The 25000-nt window shown below is 46.8% G+C and overlaps 2 protein-coding genes across 15 annotated transcripts in view; one reads left to right on the forward strand and one right to left on the reverse strand.

The window, feature by feature from the left end:
• Positions 1 to 2678, reverse strand: part of ccdc142 (coiled-coil domain containing 142) — an 82168-nt gene extending 79490 nt beyond the window's left edge. For 10 of the 11 annotated variants that reach the window (XR_009797268.1, XR_009797269.1, XR_009797270.1 and 7 more), the window contains exons 1-4: positions 2296 to 2434; positions 1863 to 1936; positions 1129 to 1163; positions 917 to 962 (exon numbers count right to left, since the gene is read on the reverse strand). Coding sequence is in view for 8 of the 11 variants with exons in the window: in XM_061836061.1 (XP_061692045.1) it covers positions 917 to 962; positions 1129 to 1163; positions 1863 to 1917 (136 nt within the window). In the remaining 3 variants the exon portion in view is untranslated. Of the gene's footprint in view, positions 1 to 916; positions 963 to 1128; positions 1164 to 1862; positions 1937 to 2295; positions 2435 to 2466 lie in introns of those variants that run through there. The other variant, XM_061836057.1, reaches the window with a different exon arrangement.
• Positions 2364 to 25000, forward strand: part of LOC133509234 (synaptic defective enhancer 1-like) — a 31719-nt gene continuing 9082 nt past the window's right edge. The window contains exons 1-5 of one of the 4 annotated variants that reach the window (XR_009797274.1): positions 2364 to 2497; positions 2697 to 2727; positions 5608 to 5914; positions 5996 to 6386; positions 6491 to 6622. Coding sequence is in view for 1 of the 4 variants with exons in the window: in XM_061836109.1 (XP_061692093.1) it covers positions 2479 to 2497; positions 2697 to 2727; positions 5608 to 5914; positions 5996 to 6367 (729 nt within the window). In the remaining 3 variants the exon portion in view is untranslated. Of the gene's footprint in view, positions 2498 to 2696; positions 2728 to 5607; positions 5915 to 5995; positions 6718 to 25000 lie in introns of those variants that run through there. The other 3 variants (XR_009797275.1, XR_009797273.1, XM_061836109.1) reach the window with 3 other exon arrangements.

A 25000-nucleotide genomic window follows, 5' to 3' on the forward strand; every position in this document is an offset into this window, starting at 1 on the left:
AGCTCGTGGGCTAGTGAACGTAATAAACGGTTAACTTTTGCTTCAGTGCATGGAGCATGGCCGAGGAGTATTGGATGGAGCAAACGCTGTTCGATAAGTCCTTCAGCATCTAATTCATACTAGCCTAGCTGCTAGTGGTAGGCCGTTTTGTAGTTGAGAGGTCCAATTTGCCATCGAACCACTGGGTGAGCCACTGACAGGAAACACAAAACACTTGAGAGAATATATGGTTTTCGGGTTGTAGGCATAGCTTGATGGCTAAATGCGCGATGTAGTCTCGTTATAAAGGGCTAAGCTATGACTACTTAATAACTAGCAATTCTATCTAATAGCCATTGACGGTGTTTGCAAGTTCAATAATTGAGCAGGGCCAACTCATGCTGTTCTTTACTGATGCAAGCATGACTCGGTTTGAGCTCCACCCCAAAAACAATTTGCAGCCTGAGATGGTGAAAAAGAGTTTTAAGTTATAGCTCAATAATGCAGTATTTGCAAGATTTCAGCACTTACCATCAAACATTTTTAATGTACAGTAATCCCTCGTTTTTTGCAGTTAATTAGTACCATATCCACCCACGAAAAGTGAAAAACCGCAAAGTAGGAGTAAATGCCGTTTTATTTTTGCTTCATAGGTCCATGTTGTCTTGCTGGGGATGCCACATTATACTCTATCAATCCGGCTTCCCACTACAGTACTGTACGAATGTATGATGGCAGGTTTTTTTTTGTTTGTTTTTTTTTGCTTCATTAGTCCGTGTCATTGAACCCACAACCCCTGGTTTACCAAACCGGTGCTCTCACCACTGAGCTACGGGGCCCTAATTAGTCACTCCCAGAATAAAGAATAAATTTTACTCATGGTTCCTTTTAGATTGGGTTTGCAAGTGTATGGAACAAATGTTCATTCACACTGTACCATTACTGTTCAGATCTTCTTCTCCTGAACTGGGTAGGCATGTCCTCTGTAAAATAGGGGAATTCAAAATTAGCGTCTAGTGGTATATTGATGTTTGTAATCCTACTGTTGACAATGAGGTATTGCATACTAGATGCATGTTTTTAGTGAACGACACTGAAATGTCTTCATGGCTTTTCACATTTCTTTCTTTTTAAAAAAAAAATAAAAACCTTATCCTCTTCTGGAGTGCATGATCTGGATATCTCTGAAAATCAGAATAAAAACAAATTAATTAAATTAATCTTAAGGGTCCTATATTTTACCAAATTAAGAGTTACAGATATTTTCCTCCTGATGTTCCTTTCTCAAGTTTATCTGTGTCACTACATTCACCCCCACTGAGCCAGCGCTGGAAACATAAATGTGTGTTCTCACAAGTAGTAAGGGTTGGGTCTTCTACACAGAGGCAACCAATCAGTGGAAAGAGAGCACTCTGAGCCAAATATAGACAAAGCAGATACAAAACTGGGTCAAACAGAAGTCTGAGGAAATTTATTTTATTTTGGGGACAGCAGTAGGATAAAAATTGGCATTTTTATATTAAGTTCATCTGAGAGGCTCACTCGAAACGGCCAAAATTTTCCATCTTTGAGTGGAAGTAAAACAACATGAAAGGCATAACATTGAAAAATTGTCTTTGCCATCAATTGACTTTGACTCCCCACCAACAAAAAAAACACCCATCGAAAAACAAAACAATGAGCTGAAGTCTAACGACGTTTGTTGCCACTTCATACAATGACTATTTCGAATCCGTTTGTATATTTTTACATAAAACATTGATTTCAAATTGAATATTGAAAACCTTTTGTGGCTTTTGATTTTCGAAGTTTAACTGTGCAACCCATTTGTGTTTCCGGAGTGAATGAACAGAGTATGTACTCTGACCGTGTGTCAAAATCACCTGATATGACGGGCTTTCGAGCGGGGACTTTCAGAATCTCGAGATTTTCATCCATTGCAGTCTCAATACTCTGTCTGAAAGAAAGCAGATACATTTGTTTTCCATGCAGTTTTAGAGAGGGAAAAAAAGCAAACTGAAAACCTAAAACTGCTCAAAAATTAAACAAATAAACGCTGGACTTCAAACTTCATTGGCCTTTATAAAAGTGAGTTAACGGAGCATGAAAATATGCAAAGCATACACCAAAATTGGGCCAAACCAGTAATCAAGCGCTTGATTTGTATCGAGGTTGCAAAGCAGAAACAATCATTGTGAAAAATGTGTAAATTGCTAACCCAGTCAGCGCTTCTACGATGTTACAATGCAACTAAGATTTGACATGAACGAATATGTATTTTCCTTTAATTAAAAAAAATAATGAAAAAAAACTTACATCTTCCTGAATCAACAGCTGAAAATGCTTCCCAAATTCGCAATCTGGTAAAAGGTTGTGAGTCACAGGAGCCAGTGCGCGGTCTGCAATCATGTCTTCATAGTCAAGTGAGCTAACGCCACAACCAGATGACCCCATTCTGACATCGGATAAACTCACGGTTACACTTACATACAACAACAAATGTCATCGTTTTATCCGTGTGAGTGAAACACACCGCAGTACTCCCTCAACAGCATGTTGCAATGTAAACCATTATCGAACCATTAATATGTTAATCTCTCGGGGGTGTTAATTTTTTTTTTCTCGTGAGACGTGGCCAAACCAAATAGACTTGGCTTCTCTGTTGCCATCTGAAACACGAAGGCTTCCGTAGTTTTTGCTTCTTCTCATTGTTCCAGATGCTGCAGTGCTGCTATCTTGTGGAGTCACGTAAGTACTTCGTCCAATTATTTTTTCCAACATTTTAATCGTTTTACTCCACTCCCTGAGAAGGGTTGCGTCAGGAAGGGCATCCGGCGTAAAAATTGTGCCAAACATATGTGCGTTCATCTGAGATGACACGCTGTGGCGACCCCGAAAGGGACAAGCCGAAAGAAACTTACTTTTTTACTAAAGGCACATTTACAAAGGCACATCAATAGCCCTTTATTCAAGCACAGCAATTTTTTTGGTGCTTGTCTGAAAACAACATTTTCGAAAACATATATCCATCCATGCATCCATTTTCTTCGCCGGTTATCCTCACAAGGGTCGCGGGAGTGCTGGACCCGAGCCCAGCTGTACACGGGCAGGAGGTGGGGTATACCCTGAACTGGTTGCTAGCCAATCACAGGGCACATTGAGACAAGTAGCCGCACTCACAATCACACCTAGGGGCAATTTTAGCGTGTCCAATTAATGTTTCATGGTTTTGGAATGTGGGAGGAAACCGGAGTGCCGGAGGAAAGCCACGCAGGCATGGGGAGAACATGCAAACTCCACACAGGTAGGTCCAGGATTGAACCCGGGACCTCAGAACTGTGAGGCCAACACTCTACCAGCTGAACCACCATGCCACCAGATATATGTACATATATATATAAATATATTGTTGGAGGATGCTTTTTCCCCCGCATGCTGGTTTAATTTCAGGTACTGAGAATGTTGCTTATCCAAATACAGGCTGGAGATGATGAACAGTTTCTGTGAAGCTTTTACTTACAGAATATTCTGGGCACAAATGAGTGACAGACAGTGGCTGTAGCAGATCACAAGTGCAAAGATAAAGAGGACTTGCAGCATTTGTATACTATCAGAAGGATCCAGATCACAAAAGTATGAAAGGAAAAGAAAGAGAATCACAAGAGAATCACATGATAAAATAAAGAGCATCACACAATATATCTGCATCATAATGACTAAACCAAATCTATCTGGTAATAACGGGAACATTCCGACGTTTTACTCATGGTTCCTTTTAGCCTGTTTACTGTCGAATTCTGCATATTGAACTGCCTAAATTTGAGAATTCATTGGTATCAGATTATTTATGCCTCATATGAATTATTGAGAATAAGAGATACAGAGAATAAGAGAAGTTGTATATCACGTCGTAGCTGACGTATATTGTAGACGTACAATTGCACTGTGAGGTTCACCTGTTACACCTAACGGTGGTGGGATCCCTTAAAAACAGAGGGTTTGCCGTCGGTTTGAGCCTGGGACGTCGCAAGGGGCATACAAAAAAACCAAATAGTATAGGTTAATTTGTTGCGCGATAGGAATTTGGCTGCGTTTAGTCGAAGAAGAGTGACCACTAAATTAAAGAAATAATCATGGATGGTGAATTTGATCATGAATGTGCTGAATATAATCCAACTAAACATTAAATATACATTGAAATTGAGCAGCAAATGATGCTTAATGTTGACAAAAAGAAACAAGATAAAGAATGGAAGCGCGCATAAAAAATAATGGCAAAAGCAGAACTTGGGTAAAATTCGCGATTCAGACAAACTGACGATGAAGTTATGGGACAATGACAGAGACGATGTAAATATAATCTAAATATAAATGTAAGAGACTATGAAAGATGTAAGCGACATATTAGATAAGGGCTCATGGAACTTAAAGAGCTGAACAGAGAAAGGCGCACTGAGCATTTAATGATGGTGATGGTGATGGACGTTGGAACGGGACCAGGAAACTACCCGGTGCTGGTAAGGTGGCATGTGACGTTGAGGGCATCAAGGAGCCCATGAGGAAAAGAAGATAGAGCTGAGAAAAGTTGTATTTGATATGTGGATGCGAGTGCCCTGCGATTGACTTGCAACCAGTTCAGGGTGTACCCCGCCTCCTGCCCGTTGACAGCTGGGATTGGCTCCAGCACTCCCCGCGACCCTCATGAGGATAAATGGTAAAGAAAATGGATGGATATTATATTATATTATATTATATTACATTATATTACATTATATTATATTATATAACAAGCAAACAAACATTACAAGGTCGAAAACTCTTTTTTTCTCAGGCTTTTTAGAATATATCCACTTTTTTTATCATATTACTTGCACTGTATGCGGTTTTAATTGCTTTTTTAAAATATTGTGTTTGTCATTTATATTGTTTTTATCCCGTTTTAAATGTTTTATCTCTTTGTTTTTAAATGCCTTTAATCATGTAAAGCACATTGCGTTACCTCGTGTATGAAATGCGCTATACAAATAAATTTGCTTTGCTTTACAATCGTGCCTATGATAGAGGCTCCAGCAGGTCCAATATGCAAAACATTACAGTGGTATACACTCTGCATGGGAGACTGGAGACAAGCAGCATCTAGATTAAAGTAAGTAAGTAAGTATCTTTCGGCTTGTCCCTTTCGGGGTCGCCACAGCGTGTCGTCTCAGATGAACGCCCATATATGTTTGGCACAATTTTTTACGCTGGATGCCCTTCCTGACGCAACCCTTCTCAGGAAGTGGAGGCCCCAGTGGGATACGAACCCACAACCCCTGGTTTACCAAACCAGTGCTCTTACCGCTGAGCTACAGGGCCTCCTCTCGTTCACGTCGCTGTGGAAACGGATCCGCTACCGCGCCATGCCCACTTTACAGTTTCGACGGACTCGTTACGGACTCATGCTCACGCGGCAGTTGGAACTGACCCGCTCCCGAGACACCCCCACGTGTCAGTTTCGACTGACTCTCTGCCTACTCTCGTTCACGTCGCCGTGGAAACGGATCCGTCTCCTCACCATTCCCACATAGCTGTGGCAACGGATCCGCTTCCTCGCCATTCCCAAGTCAAAATTTTGGCTGTTCCGAGCAGAGCTCAAGTGGCAGTGGAGACCGATCCGCCGCCGCCTCATGTTGCTGTCCTGGCGGTGGTGACGTTTTCGCAGCCGCTTCTCGTCCGTGCCCAGGAGTACCGGTGGCGACCGCTCCACACTCCTGCGTCGTTGGCGACCGGTCCGCGGTCTCCCCCCCCGTTCCTGCTCCAGCGGCGACGGGCACGCCCATACGTTCCCGTCCAGGAGGTGGTGATGGTGCCGCCGCCGTCTCATGTTGCTGTCCAGGAGGAGGTGGCGATGGTTGCGCTGGTGCCGCCTTCTCACATTCCCGTCCAGGAGGAGGTGGTGAGAATGATGTCGCCGCTGCCTCACATTGCCGTCCAGGAGGTGGCGATGGCGCCGCTAGCCTCTCACGTTCCCGTCCAGAAGGAGGTGGTGATGTCGCCGCCGCCTCACGTTCCCGTCCAGGAGGTGGCGATGGCGCCGCTGCCTTCTCACGTTCCCATCCAGGAGGTGGCGATGAGGCTGCCGCCTTTTCATGTTGCTGTCCAGGAGGAGGTGGCGATGGTGGCGATGGTGGCGCTGCCGCCGCCTTCTCACGTTGCTGTCCAGGAGGAGGTGACACTGACGCTGCCTTCTCACGTTCCCGTCCAGGAGGAGGTGGTGATGCCACTACTGCCGCCATCTCACTATCCTGTCCAGGAGGTGGCAACAGTTACCCAGCCGTCTCATGTTCCTGTCCAGGAGTACCAGCGGCGACCGATCCGCGGCCGTCCCACGCCCCTGTCTCGATGGTGACAGGAGCTGGGGAGTTCTGGTGAGCCACCCCGGAGCTGGAGAGACTTGGGGAGGGCTGTGATGGTGGCGGTCATGGCTCTGGTCTTTCTCTCCATCATCCTCTTCGCTCCTGATGGCTCCCAGCCGCTTCATGACCTGGCCTTGTTGGTGACCAATCCATGGCTGCCTCCTGACCAAGCCTCGGTGGCAACCAATCCCTGGTTGTCTCGCAACCATGGCGTGGGAGGTTCTCGTCCGGAGCAGTTGCCTGTCTCGGTCCGTTTCCTGCTTCACTGCACTCTCTGATTATCCTCTCCTCAGCACCTCTATTTATTTAGTTTTAAGACGTCCCTTATTTACATGGATGTTACAAAAAGGAGACGACAAGCAAAACAGTTTGAAACAAGGTGTACATGTTTGTTTATGTGCGTGTGCATGTGTGGAAGATTGCTGAATACTAGTGTGGTCATCATTTCTTTAACAGGCAGCAGTTCGAACAGTTCTGATGATTAGATGTTTTTGTTCTTGCTATCTCCTGCTAGGAGGCTGCCACGTTATATAGGGCAGAGCAAAGCATTTCTTTATTGGAAGCAAATATATGATAATTATGATCACAATTATTCCTACATTTCCCCCCTGTTTATCCTACATTTGCTACCACGTTTTCTAGAGCAGAGCAAAGCATTCTTCATTGCAGGCAGAGACAGTAACTGAATTGGAGCAGAGCAAAGCATTTCTTCATTGCAGTCAGAAGCAGTTACTTAATACTATTTACAATTATTTTGATATTATCCTCCTGTTTATCCTACATTTGCTTAAATCCTTAAATCATCTAATAGATCACCCTTTCGGCTTACACTCGGAGGAAAATATAGCACTAATTACTTGTAATCTTCTGGATCAGAGAACAGGTCTGGAAGAGAAGTCATAATCGTGGTCAACAATATCACTGTCATTAGTCTGTTGTACCAATAGTGGATATATTTCTGCCAATTTTTAAATTTGTCAGGGCAATGGCAGTGGTTATAAGTTGGTTAAGTGATGCCTTTATGCAGGGAATACAACAACATCCACACAATGCAAGAATAGCTGCAAACAGCGATAGAAACTCGGACAGAGAACACCAATTTTTTTAGATTTGCCAAACTTTTTTCCCACCACTCAGACCTGGCTGATGTGTTTACACCAGAGTGCTCCTTCATATTGTGGTTCAGGGTGCGGAGGGCTTTAATGGCTCTTGTGCGTGACCCATCAGGTGCTGTGATACTTGGAATAAACAACACTGGTCACGGAACATTGAGCAGTCGCCACCCTTCTCGGCCAGGAGCATGTCGACCGCTATGCGGTTCTGGAACGTCATGAGTGAGGTTGCAGCTGGTTGTTCCCTTATGGCAATAAAGCCTGCTTCCGTATAATTACCTAGTTTCTGTATATTGTAATGTATGTAGTTGATTCTGTCAACGTTTTTATTCAGAGTTATCCAGAACAAGATGGATTCCCATCCTGCAGCAATCTCGTTAACCAATTTATACTCATCTGGTATGCAGTTGGGATGCCATTTGCATCAATGTATGTCAGATCTCCATCTTTCCAAGAGGACCTTCGCCTTCGGGAGAACCCAAGGGGAGGTCCAAAGATGGATGCGGCCAATTGTATATCCTCTGCTTTGGATGGAAACACAGTCACAGATAAGAGCAGTGATACCAGTGCACACGCTCCTGCTGCATTTATCAGTGTGTCATACAACTTTTGACCAACACACCACCACAATAAATAGCTGCATGGGAGCAGTGGGGCAGTTTGCAGATGGATATCATGACACCATGTTTTGTTGAGATTTTCCACCTTAAAATCTGTCCCTGTAAAGCTAACACAGGAGAAATTAGCCAATGCAACATTCGTAGAAAATATCAGTTTATCATTTACTGCCTTAGTTGTTGGATAAACATTTTTCCATTTCTGACAAGTGGTGTTAGGAGTTGTTTTAGTCATTACCTCCAGGGTACATTGTGTTGGGATATCTGTTGGAATGACACGCATTAGTGGCCTAGGGCCCATGCATGTGATGTAACGAAAGTTTACCTTGTTAGCTGCATTCTACATTAATAACAACCAGTTTTGTTTCTATTCTATTTGTAAAAAAAGATAATCATAATAATGAAAAAATGTTCCTCGGGCTTTTTCGGTAAAAATACTCTATAGTATACGTACTCTTTTGTATGGCATTCGGGTTTAAGGTAGCATTAAATTGGCAAATGGTGAGAAGAAAGTGGGGGTTTCATTTAGCATAAGCCCATAGATGGAATCCCCAGCAAATAGACTCTGCCAAGGAATTGAAAAAGTGCTGAACTGATTCACTGGGAGGCACACATGGAGTCCTCCTCTCATGCCTCATGCCTCCCGCATAGTTGTTTACCAGTTATTTAAAATGAGGTTGCACCTCTTTATCTTATGTGTGGTAGGCATAGTTGACTGAGTATAATTATTGGTTCTGTTGTTATGTATTTTTGTCAGCTTTACAGATGTCCAAAAGTAGCATATGAACAAAAATATCATTACGGCTGTCAATGTTGCAGCCCAACATGCTATCATATTATTTAGCCATTTTGAAGTGATGTCGACCAAGTCACCCCTAAATGAGTCAAGTCTCTTTTAAATCTTCACCAGCCTTAAGGTATTTTCAGATACTATAAATCTGCACCCACCGTATGCTGGTCTTTGCTCTCCTTTCCCCTTGGGTGACTCAGGTGAGATGACCTTTTACAGTGTGTAAGGTATCCACGTGTTTCTTTCTGCTATTTTGTCCATGTCATTCAGCTCTTGCTCTGTCTATGCCAGTGTTCGGATAAAACTGCATGTACAGTAGATGTGAATTCATAAACAGACATAGGATGAATAAACTAATGGCAGTAATAAGGTTATGAAAGCACAGTAACATGTTACATTTTTTTTTTTTTTTTTTTTTTTGATGGTGTAGTGCAGGGATGTCAAACTCATTTCTCTTGCGGGCCACGTTGTAGTTCGGGTTTCCCTCAGAGGGACATATTGAGTGAAGGCAGCGTGGGATCGATTCCCGCTCAGTGATGGTGTCGACATCTGCACTGCGATTGGCTGGCAACCAGTTCGGCGTGTAGTCTGCCGCTGCCCGAAGTTAGCTGGGATTGGCTCCAGCTCTCTCTCCAAATAAATGCAGAAGGGTTGCGTCAGGAAAGGCATCCGGCGTAAAAAAAAAATCAAAAAGACAGTTACTGCCGCACCACCATGACAGTGGCACAAAAATGGCTTCACACATCAATGCTGATAAAATTCCCAATTTGTTTCTAGTCCTATCAAATTGATGCATGTGAAATTTCCTAGTGACACACCATTAGAAAACATTTTTTTTTTGTTTTTCAAGAGAAGTGAATGGATACACAGAATCCCCCAACTTTTTTTTTTTTTGCATTCGTTATCAATTAATAGGATTGGTATTATATCTGGATCTGCGCAAACACTACAATCTTTTGGACACATTTTTTGTATGTAGTTATCCGATTTGTTTTGTTTTTATTTTATTTTATTTTTCATTTTTTTGGGGGGTGGGACTTTGAGTGGGTCCCACAGGTACCACTCGAACAGAAAAATGAAAATAACGGATAGCGTTTTCATCCAACACCCAACAGCAAAATTTAACTGTTTAGTCACCATTATGACAGCAGTCTCACTCCCATGTGGAACCGGACTACAGCGACCTTGGCAGTGGGAATGAGAACAGCTATTTTACAAGTGACCAATAAAAACAAATTAGTTTTGCTTGTGTTAACAATGGTTTCAAAAGCAATAACTTTCCTACAATGAACAAATGAACTCAAGTACCCCTTTTTGCAATTTTTTAAAGCTGTTTGGGGTTCTTAATAACTCCTGAAAGGAATCTTATTGTGTTTTTGTTTCCTCATCATTCGTCTATCTCTCATTGTGTGCAAAATATTGGTAATTTGTATGGTCTCCCAAACAGTGTTTTGAATGGAATGAGACCCTTACGTGCTTGTAATGTATGTATCGTTAGACTAAATCTATTATTGTGTCCAAATTGCCCCAAGGTGTGATTGTGAGTGCGGCTGTTTGTCTCCATGTGACCTGCAATTTGCTGGCAACCAGGTCAGGGTGTACCTTGCCTCCTGCCCGTTGACAGCTGGGATAGGCTCCAGCCCTCCCCGCGACCCTTGTGAGGATAAGCAGCTAAGAAAATGGATGGAGGGATGAATGGATGTGTATCTTGAGGAAACTGACCATGTTTTGGATGCACATTCCCTTGTGGATTATGTCGTACACAGATCAAACAAGCCCTACAAAAAAAGTTTTTTGCATACAAGTTAAATCCATGGATCATGTAATGCCTTTGTACCAGGGCTACCATTCGCCCTGTTGAGACCTGAGACTTCCCAAGGCTCAAGATTGCTGCCCACTTAAAAAAATGTTTTTGGTAGAATTTTTTTTTGTATCTCTGCTGACATAATTCCCATTTTGTCATGTAGTACCTTATTTTTTCCACATTTTTAGTTCTGCTGGTAAGCTTTGTTGTTGCATTTTGTTTAACACATCATCTCAAAGTATGTCTTCATTGGTTACATGGTCAGCTAATCCCATAAAGATTTTGGCTGCTGCTTCTTTTGCTGTTTTATCTGTAAATCCATTTCCTAATGATTTTTTTGTCTGCATTTGATGTGTGTACTGCACATTTACATATGGCTATTTCTTTTGGTAATTGAACTGCTATGAGCAAATTTTGTAGTAGCTCTGCATGTGTCACTGTGTTCCCTGTAGTTGTCGCTATTCCTCTATTTTTCCAGTATTGTCTGTGTAGGTTGTGATCCCACCGTGAATACAGTAGCATCTGGTCTCAGATTGTTTAAGACTGTCCAATAAGATATTGTCTGTACAGTTCAGTCGTCCCAATCCAAATTTGGTTCTTTTTCTGTCCAATCAGGAACATTTCGTACTACCAAAGCTAATTGTCCCAAACTCTCCCACTCCTGTTGTAATGACGTGTGTGGTGGTGTCCATTCCTTGTGTAGTACATTTAGTTTGTCAGTCAGTCTTGTTCCTGTCACCACGACTGATATACCATCTGAGTACAGATAATCATGATTTTGTCTGGTGTGGGCTGTTATACGTTTATCTTATACTACATTGTCACGTGCAATGAGTCACTTCCTAGGTCATTTTGTGGTTGTTCAATCACGTCTTGAGCTGTTTGCAGCAAGAAATCTCCTGCTCTTGTGGGAGGTTTGTTTGGAATATCTAAGGTGTAATAATAGAGCGCTGGATTCCTATTTTGTAAGATATTTAACTGTCCTCCCAGTAATTCCTTTTTTTTCTTTTTACTTCTATTTTTCCTGTCAGAGAGGGAATTAAGCCCAGTCCTAGTTTCAGCAAGCCATCTCTTCCCAAAAAACGTACGGGGCAAATTAAAACGTTGCATTTTGGGAGCATTAGTTGTTGTCACGATGCGGGGCTCAAGGGTGGACCCAAATGCACGACTCCAGAGACAGCAGACAGTAGAGAGGAAACCTTTATTTGGTCCGAGGTCTGAGATCAGGTAGACAGTCCAAACAATCCGTAGTACCAGTACGAATGGGCTTACGAGGATGGTCAGTGGACAGGCGTGGGTCGGTGCACGGAGATCAGAAGTCGGGAAAGCAGGAGTGCGGGAACGAGGCATGAAGAGCAACGATCTAGCGGAGTATTTGTCGTCCCCCGGGTCCTATATGTACTGGGTCTAATCAGTGGTCATGAGGCGCAGGTGTGCACCTACTGATTAGCTGGCCACGCCCAGCCCTGGCTGGAATCCAGGAGCATGACAGTACCCCCCCCCCCTCAACGGCCGGCTCTGGACGGCCCAGGAGCATCAGGGTGAGCCGCGTGAAAGTCCCTGATGAGGGAGCGGTCCACGACGAAGCGGGAGGGGATCCAAGAGCGCTCCTCCGGGCCATATCCCTCCCAGTCCACCGGGTACTGGACCCCCCTTCCTCTGCGGCGGGAAGACAGCAACCGGCGCACAGTATACACCAACCCACCGTCGACCATGCGGGGGGGCGGGGGGGACTTGAGCGGAGGAGCCAGCAACGACGTGCGATTCGGGCGAAGTCTGCTGACGTGGAACGTAGGGTGCACCCTCATCGACCTGGGCAGTTTCAGCGAGACGGCGACCGGGTTAATAACCTTGGAAACCGGGAACGGGCCAACGAACCTGGGAGCAAGTTTGCGGGATTCCGTCCGCAGCGGGAGATCTTTGGTGGAGAGCCACACTCGCTGTCCCACTCTGAGCTCTGGTGCGGCCCTTCTCTTGCGGTCTGCTGCGGCCTTGTAGGCGCTGCTCATGCGCAGCAGTGTCCTCCGAGCTGCTTCCCAGGTCCATTTGCAGCGTCGCACCACGGCCAGGGCTGACGGAACTGCGGAGTCTGTGACCAGTGGAGGAAACAGGGATGGAGGGTAGCCATGCACGACATGGAGTGGAGCCATACCTGTTGAAGCGGAGGGTAGAGAATTGTGGGCATACTCCACCCACTTGATGTGCTGGCTCCACGTGCTCTGGTCCCTGGATGCCAGACATCGAAGACCGGTCTCTAATTCCTGGTTAATCCTCTCAGTCTGGCCATTAGACTCTGGGTGATGACCCGATGTCCGACTCGCTGAAGCGCCGATGAGGTTGCAGAACTCCTTCCAGAAACGGGCGCTGAATTGCGGACCCCTGTCCGAAACGATGTCCTGGGGTAGGCCGTCGTAACGGACGACCTCGTCTAATACCAACTGGGCTGTCTGCTTGGCCGACGGGATCTTCGGAAGCGGCGGAAATGGACCATCTTGGAGAAACGGTCCACTACGGACAGCACCACTGTGTTCCCTTGTGAAGGCGGCAAGCCGGTGACGAAGTCCAGCGCGATGTGTGACCACGGATGAAAGGGGATGGACAGGGGTTGCAACTCACCAACAGGCCGTAGGCGGGAAGTCTTATTGGCAGCACACACCGGGCAGGCGTTGACGAACTCCCTTACGTCCTTGCTGAGGTTAGGCCACCAGAACCTTTGTTCGACCACTGAACGAGTCTTCGCCATACCCGGGTGGCAGACCGTCTTGTTGGTATGGGCCCAGTTGATGACGTCTCCCCGCAGAGATGGGATGACGAAAAGGCGGCCCGACGGACAATCCGCGGGTGGCGGTGTCTCTCCCAGGGCCTCCTTCACCCGCGACTCGATCGCCCAGGTGAAACCGGACACGAAGCACCCCGCTGGCAGGATAGTAGCGGCGTCTGAATCCGTGCGCCCTCCCTCGTGGATCCGCGAGAGTGCATCCGGCTTGCCGTTTTTGGAGCCTGGGCGGAAAGACACCTTAAAGTGGAAGCGGGTGAAAAATAGGGCCCACCTGGCCTGACGGGCGTTCAACCTCTTCGCAGACTTCAGGTATTCAAGGTTCTTATGGTCCGTGAAGACAACGAACGGTACTTGCGAGCCCTCCAGCCAGTGCCGCCACTCCTCCAACGCGCTCTTGACCGCCAGCAGTTCCCTATCTCCCACGTCGTAGTTCCTCTCTGCCGGGGTCAACTTCCTAGACAGGAACGCGCACGGGTGGATCCTTCCATCCCTGGGACTCCTCTGCGACAAGACTGCTCCGATTCCTGAATTCGATGCATCCACCTCCACCACAAACTGGTTATCTGGGTCCGGAACAATGAGAACGGGTGCAGTAGTGAAACTTGCCTTGAGCCTGCTGAAGGCCTCCTGGCAGGTCCCGGACCAGTCGAAGGTGGTATGTGGCGAGGTGAGCGAATGCAGAGGAGCGGCCACGGAACTGAAGTTCCTTATGAATTTCCTATAGAAATTGGCAAATCCCAAAAACCTCTGCACGTCCCTCCTGTTGGTGGGGGTAGGCCACCGCAGCACCGCGTCGACCTTCCCGGGGTCCATCCGTATCTCTCCCTCAGCCAGGACGAAGCCCAGGAAGGACACGGATGCCCGATGGAACTCACACTTATCCATATTCACGTATAATTGGTGCTGCTGCAGACGCCGGAGCACCTCTCTGACTTGTTGAATGTGAGAGGTTAGGTCTGCTGAAAAGATGAGAATGTCATCCAGGTATACAAAGACAGATCTGTTCAGAAACTCCCGAAGCACGTCGTTAATGAAGTTTTGGAAGACGACCGGGGCGTTTGTCAGTCCAAAAGGCATCACAAGATACTCATAGTGCCCTGTGGGGGTGTTGAACGCCGTCTTCCACTCATCCCCTTCCCGAATCCGCACCAGATGGTAAGCGCTGCGCAAGTCGAGCTTGGTGAAGATCCGGGCTCCCTGGAGGAGTTCGAATGCTGTAGAGATAAGCGGCAAAGGGTACCTGTTCTTGACTGTGATGTCGTTCAGTCCTCGGTAGTCGACGCAGGGTCGCAGCGTGGAGTCCTTCTTCTTGACAAAAAAAACCCCGCACCGGCTGGTGAGGATGAGGGGCGAATGAGTCCGGCTGCCAGCGAGTCCTCGATGTAGTCCCTCATGGCTTGATGCTCTGGTCCTGTTAACGAGAACAGTTTCCCTCTGGGAGGAGAGGTGCCTGGCAGGAGTTCAATCGCGCAGTCGTATGAGCGATGTGGCGGCAGAGACTTTGCCTTAGATTCAGAGAAGACCTCCCGTAGGTCATGGTAGCAGGAGGGCACCTCGGTCAGGTCCGGGGCGGTACTAGGTTCTGTTAGCCGAACCGGCGCGACTTGAATACCCCTGTCTTTCCGGACAGCGAAACAGCGACTGAGACAGTCCTCTCCCCAAGTCTTGATCTGACCCGTGGTCCAATCTATGTGCGGATTATGTTCTTTGAGCCACGGGCTGCCCAAGATGATGTCGCTACTACGTGCGTTGAAGGCATGGAAGCTAATACGCTCCGAGTGAGCATCCGGAAAGCTCATACGTAGCGTCTGAGTGCGATGTGTGACCCGACAAAGGAAATTGCCGTTGGCGGCATACGCGTGACGAAACCGTTGCGTGGGGAAGGTTGCTGCCCCCAGCTCTTCGACCACGCGGGGATTTATCAGGTTTGCCTCCGACCCAGAATCTATGAAAGCCGTCACAGTGCATGAACGGGAGTCCGTTCCCAAGGTGAGGTGAAGAAGGGACCTCCCTGACCCCGCCGCGGTGTACCGCACACTCACCGGAGTAGAGATCCTGATGTCAGAGTGCCCTGGTCGAGTCGGGCAGCGGGCGATCAAGGGTCCCAAACGCCCGCAGTAAAAACAGCGTCCCTCTCGTCGCCGACGTAAGCGCTCCTCCGCTGAGCCGCCAAGCCCCTCCACTTGCATGGATTCCGATGAAGCCAACAACACGGATGGCCGGGAAGCGGAAGCAAGCGGACTGCGACTCTCCCTCTCCTCCTCCCTCAGGCCCTCCATCTGTGTCTGCACGGTGAGGCGCTGGTCCACCTTGAGGGCCAATGCGATGAGGGAGTTAAGCGAAGGCGGAAGATCTGTGGGGACAGTCCCTCGTAAAACGCGTCATGGAGGGCTTCCTCATTCCAACGGCTCTCGGCAGCCCGAATCCGGAACTCAATGGCGTAGTCGGACACGCGGCGACGTCCCTGGCGAATTGTCATGAGCGAGTACGCCGCCTGGCGTTCCGGAGCCGCGTACTGGAACACCTGGGTGAGCGCGCAGACGAAGCGTGAGTGGCAGGTCTCCAAGTTACGGCTCCACTCGGAGGTGGCCCATGCCTCCGCCCTCCCTGTCATGTGGGAAATGACGAAGGCGATCCGGGAGCGGTCCGTGGGAAAAGTGGACGCTTGCAGCTCAAAGTGGAGATCGCACTGCGCCAGGAAGGGCTTGACGTTACCGGAGTCGCCTGAGAACCGCTCTGGTCGAGAGAGCGGAGTGATGGCGGCACGGGGAGGCACAGGAGCGGCCGCGCTAGCTTGGGAGGCTAGCCACGGATCCAGCTGGGCGCAGAGCTCCTGGATCTGGTGAGTCATACCCTGGAGAGCAGCCTCTTGCTCACCCAGGCGTTTGCCCTGCACTTGCAGCGCGCGGCGAATGGCTTCAGAGTCGGCTGGGTCCATGTTCTGGCTAGATCGTTCTGTCACGATGCGGGGCTCAAGGGTGGACCCAAATGCACGACTCCAGAGACAGCAGACAGTAGAGAGGAAACCTTTATTCGGTCCGAGGTCTGAGATCAGGTAGACAGTCCAAACAATCCGTAGTACCAGTACGAATGGGCTTACGAGGGTGGTCAGTGGACAGGCGTGGGTCGGTGCACGGAGATCAGAAGTCGGGAAAGCAGGAGTGCGGGAACGAGGCATGAAGAGCAACGATCTAGCGGAGTATTTGTCGTCCCCCGGGTCCTATATGTACTGGGTCTAATCAGTGGTCATGAGGCGCAGGTGTGCACCTACTGATTAGCTGGCCACGCCCAGCCCTGGCTGGAATCCAGGAGCATGACAGTTGTGACATTTTTGATGGGGAGATGACTGCTCTCATCTGTGGCCACAATTATTAAATGTTTCGCATAAAGTTCCATAAATTTCTCCTTCCTCTGTCAGAAAGGTGTCAACTTTCTTTTTCTTATTTTGTAGCACTCTTTCTGCGTGTCGTGCTTGGCTAATGTAATGTTACAGGCTCCCAGTCGGTTTGTCAACCCAATGTTTTTTCAATCCATTGTTTTATAGGATTATTTGAATTTGCATGAAGAGCATTTTTTTAATTGCCCTTCATACACACTCCCTGTAGTGTGATCTTCAGGAATGCCTCTGTTTGCTTTAAAACATGCAGTCATTCCAATTATATATTCTTCAAATGGTTTATTGTTATTTTATTTTGCTCTTCCAATGGCAGAACAATTTGTGTTTTTTTTCTAAATCTAGCAGAGGTGCGTGATATTAACCCTCAAATTCCCTCCTGCTGTGAGAAAGTACTTTGCTGTCATCCAAATTTATTGTACTTCCACACCATTTAAGTGGTAAGATTTTCTCAAGTCTTGCATTCCATGGACAAATTATGTTACATCAACTTTATGAGATGTGATACCTTTTATGGCCGTTTTCACATCATCTTGAGTCCAGCCTTTTTTATTGTTGTTGGTTTTTTTTTTTTTTTGGGGGGGGGGGATTATTATTTTATCCTGCAGGTTAACTCTATATATTTTTTGTGTGTATGTTGAGCTGGCCAGCAAAGTCATATTGTGTTATCCACAAATTTAGATGTTTTGTTTTAGTAGGACATTTGCTTTCTACAAACTTCTCGTCCTGACACATCATTGTTTTTTTTTTAGATGTTGTGTTTCAACTATTTTGCTATTTATCAACTATTTTGCTATTTGTTTTTCCCCTGTTGGAGTCAGTGGTTCACCTAGGGTGACTATACTGATTCCCCCTGAACAGGGTGACAATTACGTTCCGTTTGAGGTAATTCTCAAGCTTCTACCACAAGTGGCGGAGAATTCTTACCTCTGCATCCTCGAACAGTTGTCACTCAATTTCCTGTTCAAATGAGGCAGCGAACCTCCACTCACACTTTTACACATGCACACGTTTCACTGAGCTCACGTACAGGAGACACCTTGCCCTTTTCTCAGTTTTATAGACTTATTAGTCTACTAGATAGTGACTAGTATTCTCGAGGTTTGGTTCTGCCGCAGTCACCCAGACGCGCATTCACTCATTCCTCATGAGTGTTGGAGTTTCCTACTCTCCAGAGATGTCTTCACTTCCTTCGGCTTCTCGTCAACCCTCAGCCTCCAGGCGCAAAGTCGAGGCCCAGTCCCGGAAAGGGTCTCAAGTGCCATGGCCACGGTCTTTGCCTGGATGTCGACTCGGCCCCTGGAAACCTCAGGTATCTTGAGATCCGGCTCGAAGGACCAAGTAAATGTCAGGTTCACCAATCAGACATTCATTAAACAGGACAAAAAAGGAAGCAAAGACACCAGTTCAAGTCTCGCGAGGAGAGAGGAGAGGAACTCCCTCGTTCAATTCACCACTGCACTCTCTGATTATCCTCTCCTCAGCACCTCTATTTATTTGGTTTTAAGACGCCCCTTATTTCCATGGATGTTACAAAAAGGAGACGACAAGCAAAACAGTTTGAAACAAAGTGTACATGTTTGTTTATGTGCGTGTGCATGTGTGGATGATTGCTGAATACATGTGTGGTCATCATTTGAAGAGTTTGTTTTCAAAACGAGACGTGGGCATTTTTTTAAGATTTACGAAACTCGCGCCAAAATTATCCATTCGGAGCTGGATAATTTTGGCGCGAGTTTCGTATATCTGAAAAAAATGCCTATGTCTCGTTTTGAAAACAAACTCTTCATTTCTTTAACAGGCAGCAGGTGCTCCTGGTTCTAACAGTTCTGATGATTAGATGTTTTTGTTCTTGCTATCTCCTACTAGGAGGCTGCCACGTTATCTAGGGCAGAGCAAAGCAATTCTTTATTGGAAGCAAATGTCTGATAATTATGATCACAATTGTTCCTACATTTATATATACACATTCACACACACACACATCGTGTATTTTGATCTTTTTTAAATTGTGGGTGGCACACTGGTTTTTACAAAACATCTCACAGTTGAGAGTTCATGGGTTAAAATGAAATGGAGCGACAACCTTTTGGTGGCGTTTGTATGTTGTCTCCATGCTTGCGTAGCTTTTCGCTGCGTAGCACTGTTTCCTCCCACATTTCAAAAGCATGCTAAACTAAACTAAATTCTACGTCAGTGTGAATGTGAGTTTGAATGGTTGTGTGTCTGTGTTTGTGTTTATCTGCCCTACGATTGGGTGGTTACCAGTTCAGTGTCTATCTCGTCTATCGTCCCAAGTCAGCTGAATTAGGAATAGAATAGGATAGCTCAGCCATTCTACCAAATTCGTGCAAATTGCTGTCCCACAATAATAATACAGTAATAATAATATAGTAATAATAATAATCTTCTTCTCCTTTTCCTTTCGGCTTGTCATCTTTTGCCATCTGAGCCGATCTCCTGCATCTTCCTCTCTCAGCCCAACTGCCCTCATGTCTTCCCTCACCACATCCATAAACCTTCTCTTTGGTCTTCCTCTCGCTCTTTTGCCTGGGAGCTCCGTCCTCAGCATCCTTCTACCAATATACACACTCTCTCGCCTCTGAACATGTCCAAACCATCGAAGTCTGCTCTCTCGAATCTTGTCTCCAAAACATCCAACTTTGGCTGTCCCTCTAATGAGCTCATTTCTAATCCTATCACTGCGACCAAGAACCTCAACATCTTCATTTCTGCCACCTCCAGTTCTGCTTCCTGTTGTTTCTTCAGTGCCACCGTCTCTAATCCGTACATCATGGCCGGCCTCACCACTGTTTTGTAAACTTTGCCCTTCATCCTAGCAGAGAATCTTCTGTCACATAACACACCAGGCACCTTTCGCCAGCTGTTCCAACCTGCTTGGACCCGTTTTTTCACTTCCTGACCACACTCACCATTGCTCTGGATTGTTGACCCTAAATATTTGAAGTCGTCCACCCTTGCTATCTCTTCTCCCTGTAGCCTCACTCTCCCCCTCCACTTTTCTCATTCAGGCACATATACTGTTTTACTTCGGCTAATCTTCATTCTTCTCCTTTCAGTGCATGTCTCCATCTTTCTAATTGTTCCTCTGCATGCTCCCTGCTTTCACTGCATATAACAATATCATTTGCGAACATCATGGTCCAAGGGGATTCCAGTCTAACCTCATCTGTCACCCTATCCATTACCACTGCAAACAGGAAGGGGCTCAGAGCTGATCCCTGATGCAGTCCCACCTCCACCTTAAATTCCTCTGTCACACCTAAGGCACACCTCACCATTGTTTTGCTGCCATCATACATGTCCTGTACTATTTTAACATACTTCTCTGCCACACCAGACTTACGCATGCAGTACCACAGTTCCTCTCTTGGTACTCTGTCATAGGCTTTCTCTAGATCCACAAAGACACAAGGTAGCTCCTTCTGACCTTCTCTGTACTTTTCCACTAGCATCCTCAAGGCAAATAATGCATCTGTGGTACTCTTTCTAGGCATGAAACCATACTGTTGCTCGCAGATACTTACTTCTGTCCTGAGTACAGCCTCCACGACTCTTTCCCATAACTTCATTGTGTGGCTCATCAACTTTATTCCTCTATAATTCCCACAGCTCTGAACATCCCCTTTGTTCTTAAAAATGGGAACTAGAACACTTTTCCTCCATTCTTCAGGCATCTTTTCGCCCGCTAGAATTCTGTTGAATAAGTTGGTCAAAAACTCCACAGCCATCTCACCAAATTGCTTCCATACTTCTACAGGTATGTCATCAGGACCAACTGCCTTTCCATTTTTCATCCTTTGTAGTGCCTTTCTGACTTCCCCGTTGGTAATCATTGCCACTTCCTGGTCCTTCACACTTGCCTCTTCAACTCTTCCTTCTCTCTCATTTTCTTCATTCATCAACTTCTCAAAGTATTCTTTCCATCTATTTAGCACACTACCGGCATCAGTCAACACATTTCCATCTCTATCCTTCATCACCTTTACCTTCTGCACATCCTTCCTGTCTCTATCCCTCTGTCTGGCCAACCTGTAGAGATTCTTTTCTCCTTCTTTCGTGTCCAACCTTGTGTACATGTCTTCATATGCCTCTTGTTTAGCCTTTGCCACCTCTACTTTTGCCCTACGTCGCATCTCGATGTACTCCTTTCGCCTCTCCTCAGTCCTCTCAGTATCCCACTTCTTCTCCGCTAATCTCTTTCCTTGTATGACTCCTTGTATTTTGGGGTTCCACCACCAAGTCTCCTTCTCCCCTTTCCTACCAAAAAACACACCAAGTACTTTCCTGGCTGTCTCTCTGATCACCTTGGCTGTCGTAGTCCAGTCTTCCGGGAGCTTCTGCTGTCCATCGAGAGCCTGTTTTACCTCTTTCCGAAAGGCCGCACAACATTCTTACTTTCTCAGCTTCCACCACATGGTTCTCTGCTTTACCTTTGTCTTCTTAATCTTCCTACCCACCACCAGAGTCATCCTACACACTACCATCCTATGCTGTCGAGCTACACTCTCCCCTACCACTACTTTACAGTCAGTAACCTACTTCAGATTACATCGTCTGCACAAAATATAATCCACCTGCGTGCTTCTACCTCCACTCTTGTAGTTCACTATATGTTCCTCCCTCTATCTATCTCGATTCTGGAAGGAGTTCTGCACCCTCAACGGGGCAAAAGTAAGCCTCACTTCAGGTCATCACCCGGAGTCCAATGGCCAAACAGAAAGTATAAAGCAGGACCTGGAGACCGGTCTACACTGTCTAGCATCGCATGATCACAGCACTTGGAGCCAGCACCTTGGTTGGGTGGAGTATGCCCACAACTCCTTGCCTTCCAACTCCATACGTATGGCTCCATTCTACATCGTTCATGGTTACCCTCCCTCTCTGTTTCCATCTGTGGCCACCGACTCCGTGGTGCTATCCGCATTGGCAGTGGTGAGACGGTGCGAGCGGACCTGGGAAATAGCCGACTTTTATGCTGTGTGTTTATCTCGTTGTAGAGGGAGGGGGGTTCAATACCTGATGGATTGGGAGGGGTATGGCTCGGAGGAACGTTCTTGGATTCCGTACCGTTTTATTGTCTGGAGTTGGCCGTTAAAGGGGGGGGGGGGGTGTACTGTCATGGTCCTACCGGTCCAGCCCTGGCTGTGCAGGTCCCCTTGATTAGGAGGCGGACACCTATGCCTCATCGCTGACAATTAACCCCAGTATATATAGGACCCAGCCAATGCAGCCCTATGGGGGCACAAACCAGTGCAATCTGTAGGCCGGTCCCAAGCCCGGATAAATGCAGAGGGTTGCGTCAGAAAGGGCATCCGGCGTGAAAACTGTGCCAAACAAATATGAGCGTTCATCTAAAGAATCCCATACTGTCATGATCCTGCTGCTTCAGCATGAGCTGTGCAGGTGCCCACGCGGCTGCGCTGATTGGGAGGCGCACACCTGCTCCTCATGCGGGCTGATCATCCCCTGTATAGATAGGACCCGGTGACGACTGGTCGGCCGCCAGTTCGTTGAGCTTTATGTCCCGTTCCAACACTCTCGTACTCCTGACTGAACCTGGTGTACCGACCTCCGTCCGTTCTCTGACCAACCTTGTAAGCCTGACTCCTTGACACTTCTGCCTGCTTTGATTCCCCGTGCACCGGACTGCCTGCTCGATCCCCGAACTCTGCATACAATAAACGTGTCTCTTCTTGAACTACCTTGCGTCTTCCGAGTTCCTGCATTTGGGTCCTACCTCTCGTTCCGATGGGACGTGACACATACCGGATTGGTCGTGGCCCGGGTTAACAACGCCCGCCCCCGGCACTGCTAACCTGCAAGGCGTCGGTTGAAATTCAGCTACTGTGGTCGAAGACAAAGAAGAGGAGGAAACCGGATCCAGCGTCAGAAGAAAAAGAGGAATGCACAGATCCTACAACTGAGTGTAGGGACTTTGAATGTTGGGACTATGACAGGAAAAGCTCAGGAGTTGGTTGACATGATGATTAGGAGAAAGGTTGATATTCTGTGCATCCAAGAAAGCAGGTGGAAAGGTAGTGAGGCTAGAAGTTTAGGAGCAGGGTATAAATTATTCTTCTACGGAGTAGATGGGAAGAAAAATGGAGTCGGGGTTATTGTAAAGGAAGAGCTGGCTAAGAATGTCTTGGAGGTGAAAAGAGTATCAGATCGAGTGATGACACTAAAATTTGAAATTGAGGGTGTTATGTATAATGTGGTTAGCGGCTACGCCCCACAGGTAGGATGTGACCTAGAGTTGAAAGAGAAATTCTGGAAGGAACTAGATGAAGTAGTTCTGAGCATCCCAGACAGCGAGAGGGTTGTGATTGGTGCAGATTGTAATGGACATATTAGGAAAGGAAACAGGGGCGATGAAGAAGTGATAGGTAAGTACAGCATCCAGGAAAGGAACTTTGAGGGACAGATGGTGGTGGACTTTGCAAAAAGGATGGAGATGGCTGTAGTGAACACTTATTTCCAGAAGAGGGAGGAACATATAGTGAACTACAAGAGCGGAGTTAGAAGCACGCAGGTGGATTATATTTTGTGCAGACGATGTAATCTGAAGGAGGTTACTGACTGTAAAGTAGTGGTAGGGGAGAGTGTAGCTCGACAGCATAGGATGGTAGTGTGTAGGATGACTCTGGTGGAGGGTAGGAAGATTAAGAAGACAAAGGTAGAGCAGAGAACCATGTGGTGGAAGCTGAGTATCACGACCCATCGGAACGAGAGTAGGACCCAAATGCAGGAACTCAGAAGACGCAAAGTAGTTCAAGAAGAGACACGTTTATTATATGCAGAGGTAGGGGATCGAGCAGGCAGTCCGGTGCAGCAGCGGTAGTTGGGACGTCGGGCGAAGAGAGCAGGTGAGCGGACAGGCAGGAGTCGGTACACAGGAGAACAATCAAAGCAGGCAGAAGTAACGAAGGAGTCAGGCTTACAAGGTTGGTCGGAGAACGGACGAAGGTCGGTACACCCAGGTTCGATCAGGGATACCAGAGCACACGAATGGGACATGAAGATCAAACGAACTGGCCCCGGCCAGTTGTCATCGGGGTCATATAAATCCACAGCATAATCAGGCCGAATGAGGCGCAGTGTGCACCCTCCAATCAGCGCACCTGCGCAGACACCCGCACAGCTCGTGCTGGAGCAGCAGGATCATGACACTGAGAAAGGAAGAATGTTGTGCGACCTTTCGGAAAGAGGTAAGACAGGCTCTCGATGGACAGCAGAAGCTCGCGGAAGACTGGACAACGACAGCCAAGGTAATCAGAGAGATAGGCAGGAGAGTACTTGGTGTGTCTTTTGGTAGGAAAGGGGAGAAGGAGACTTGGTGGTGGAACCCCAAAATACAAGGAGTCATACAAGGAAAGAGATTAGCGAAGAAGAAGTGGGATACTGAGAGGACTGAGGAGAGGCGAAAGGAGTACATTGAGATGCGACGTAGGGCAAAGGTGAGGTGGCAAAGGCTAAACAAGAGGCATATGAAGACATGTACACCAGGTTGGACACGAAAGAAGGAGAAAAGGATCTCTACAGGTTGGCCAGACAGAGGGATAGAGATGGGAAGGATGTGCAGCAGGTAAGGGTGATTAAGGATAGAGATGGAAATGTGTTGACTGGTGCTAGTCGTGTGCTAAATAGATGGAAAGAATACTTTGAGAAGTTGATGAATGAAGAAAACGAGAGAGAAGGAGGAGTTGAAGAGGCAAGTGTGAAGGACCAGGAAGTGGCAATGATTACTCAGGGGGAAGTCAGAAAGGCACTACAAAGGATGAAAAATGGAAAGACAGCTGGTCCTGATGACATACCAGTGGAGGTATCAAAGCAATTTGGTGAGGTGGCTGTGGAGATTTTGACCAACTTAATCAATCGAATACTATCAGGAGAGAAGATGCGAGACAAATGGCTGAAAAGAAGGCTAGTCCCCATTTTTAAGAACAAAGGCGATGTTCAAAGCTGTGGGAACTATAGAGGAATAAAGTTGATGAGCCACACAATTAAGTTATGGGAAAGAGTAGTGGAGGCTAGACTCAGGACAGAAGAAAGTATCTGCGAGCAACAGTATGGTTTCATGCCTAGAAAGAGTACCACAGATGCATT

This window comes from Syngnathoides biaculeatus, chromosome 11, assembly GCF_019802595.1.
Source record: "Syngnathoides biaculeatus isolate LvHL_M chromosome 11, ASM1980259v1, whole genome shotgun sequence".
Lineage (NCBI taxonomy): Eukaryota > Metazoa > Chordata > Actinopteri > Syngnathiformes > Syngnathidae > Syngnathoides > Syngnathoides biaculeatus.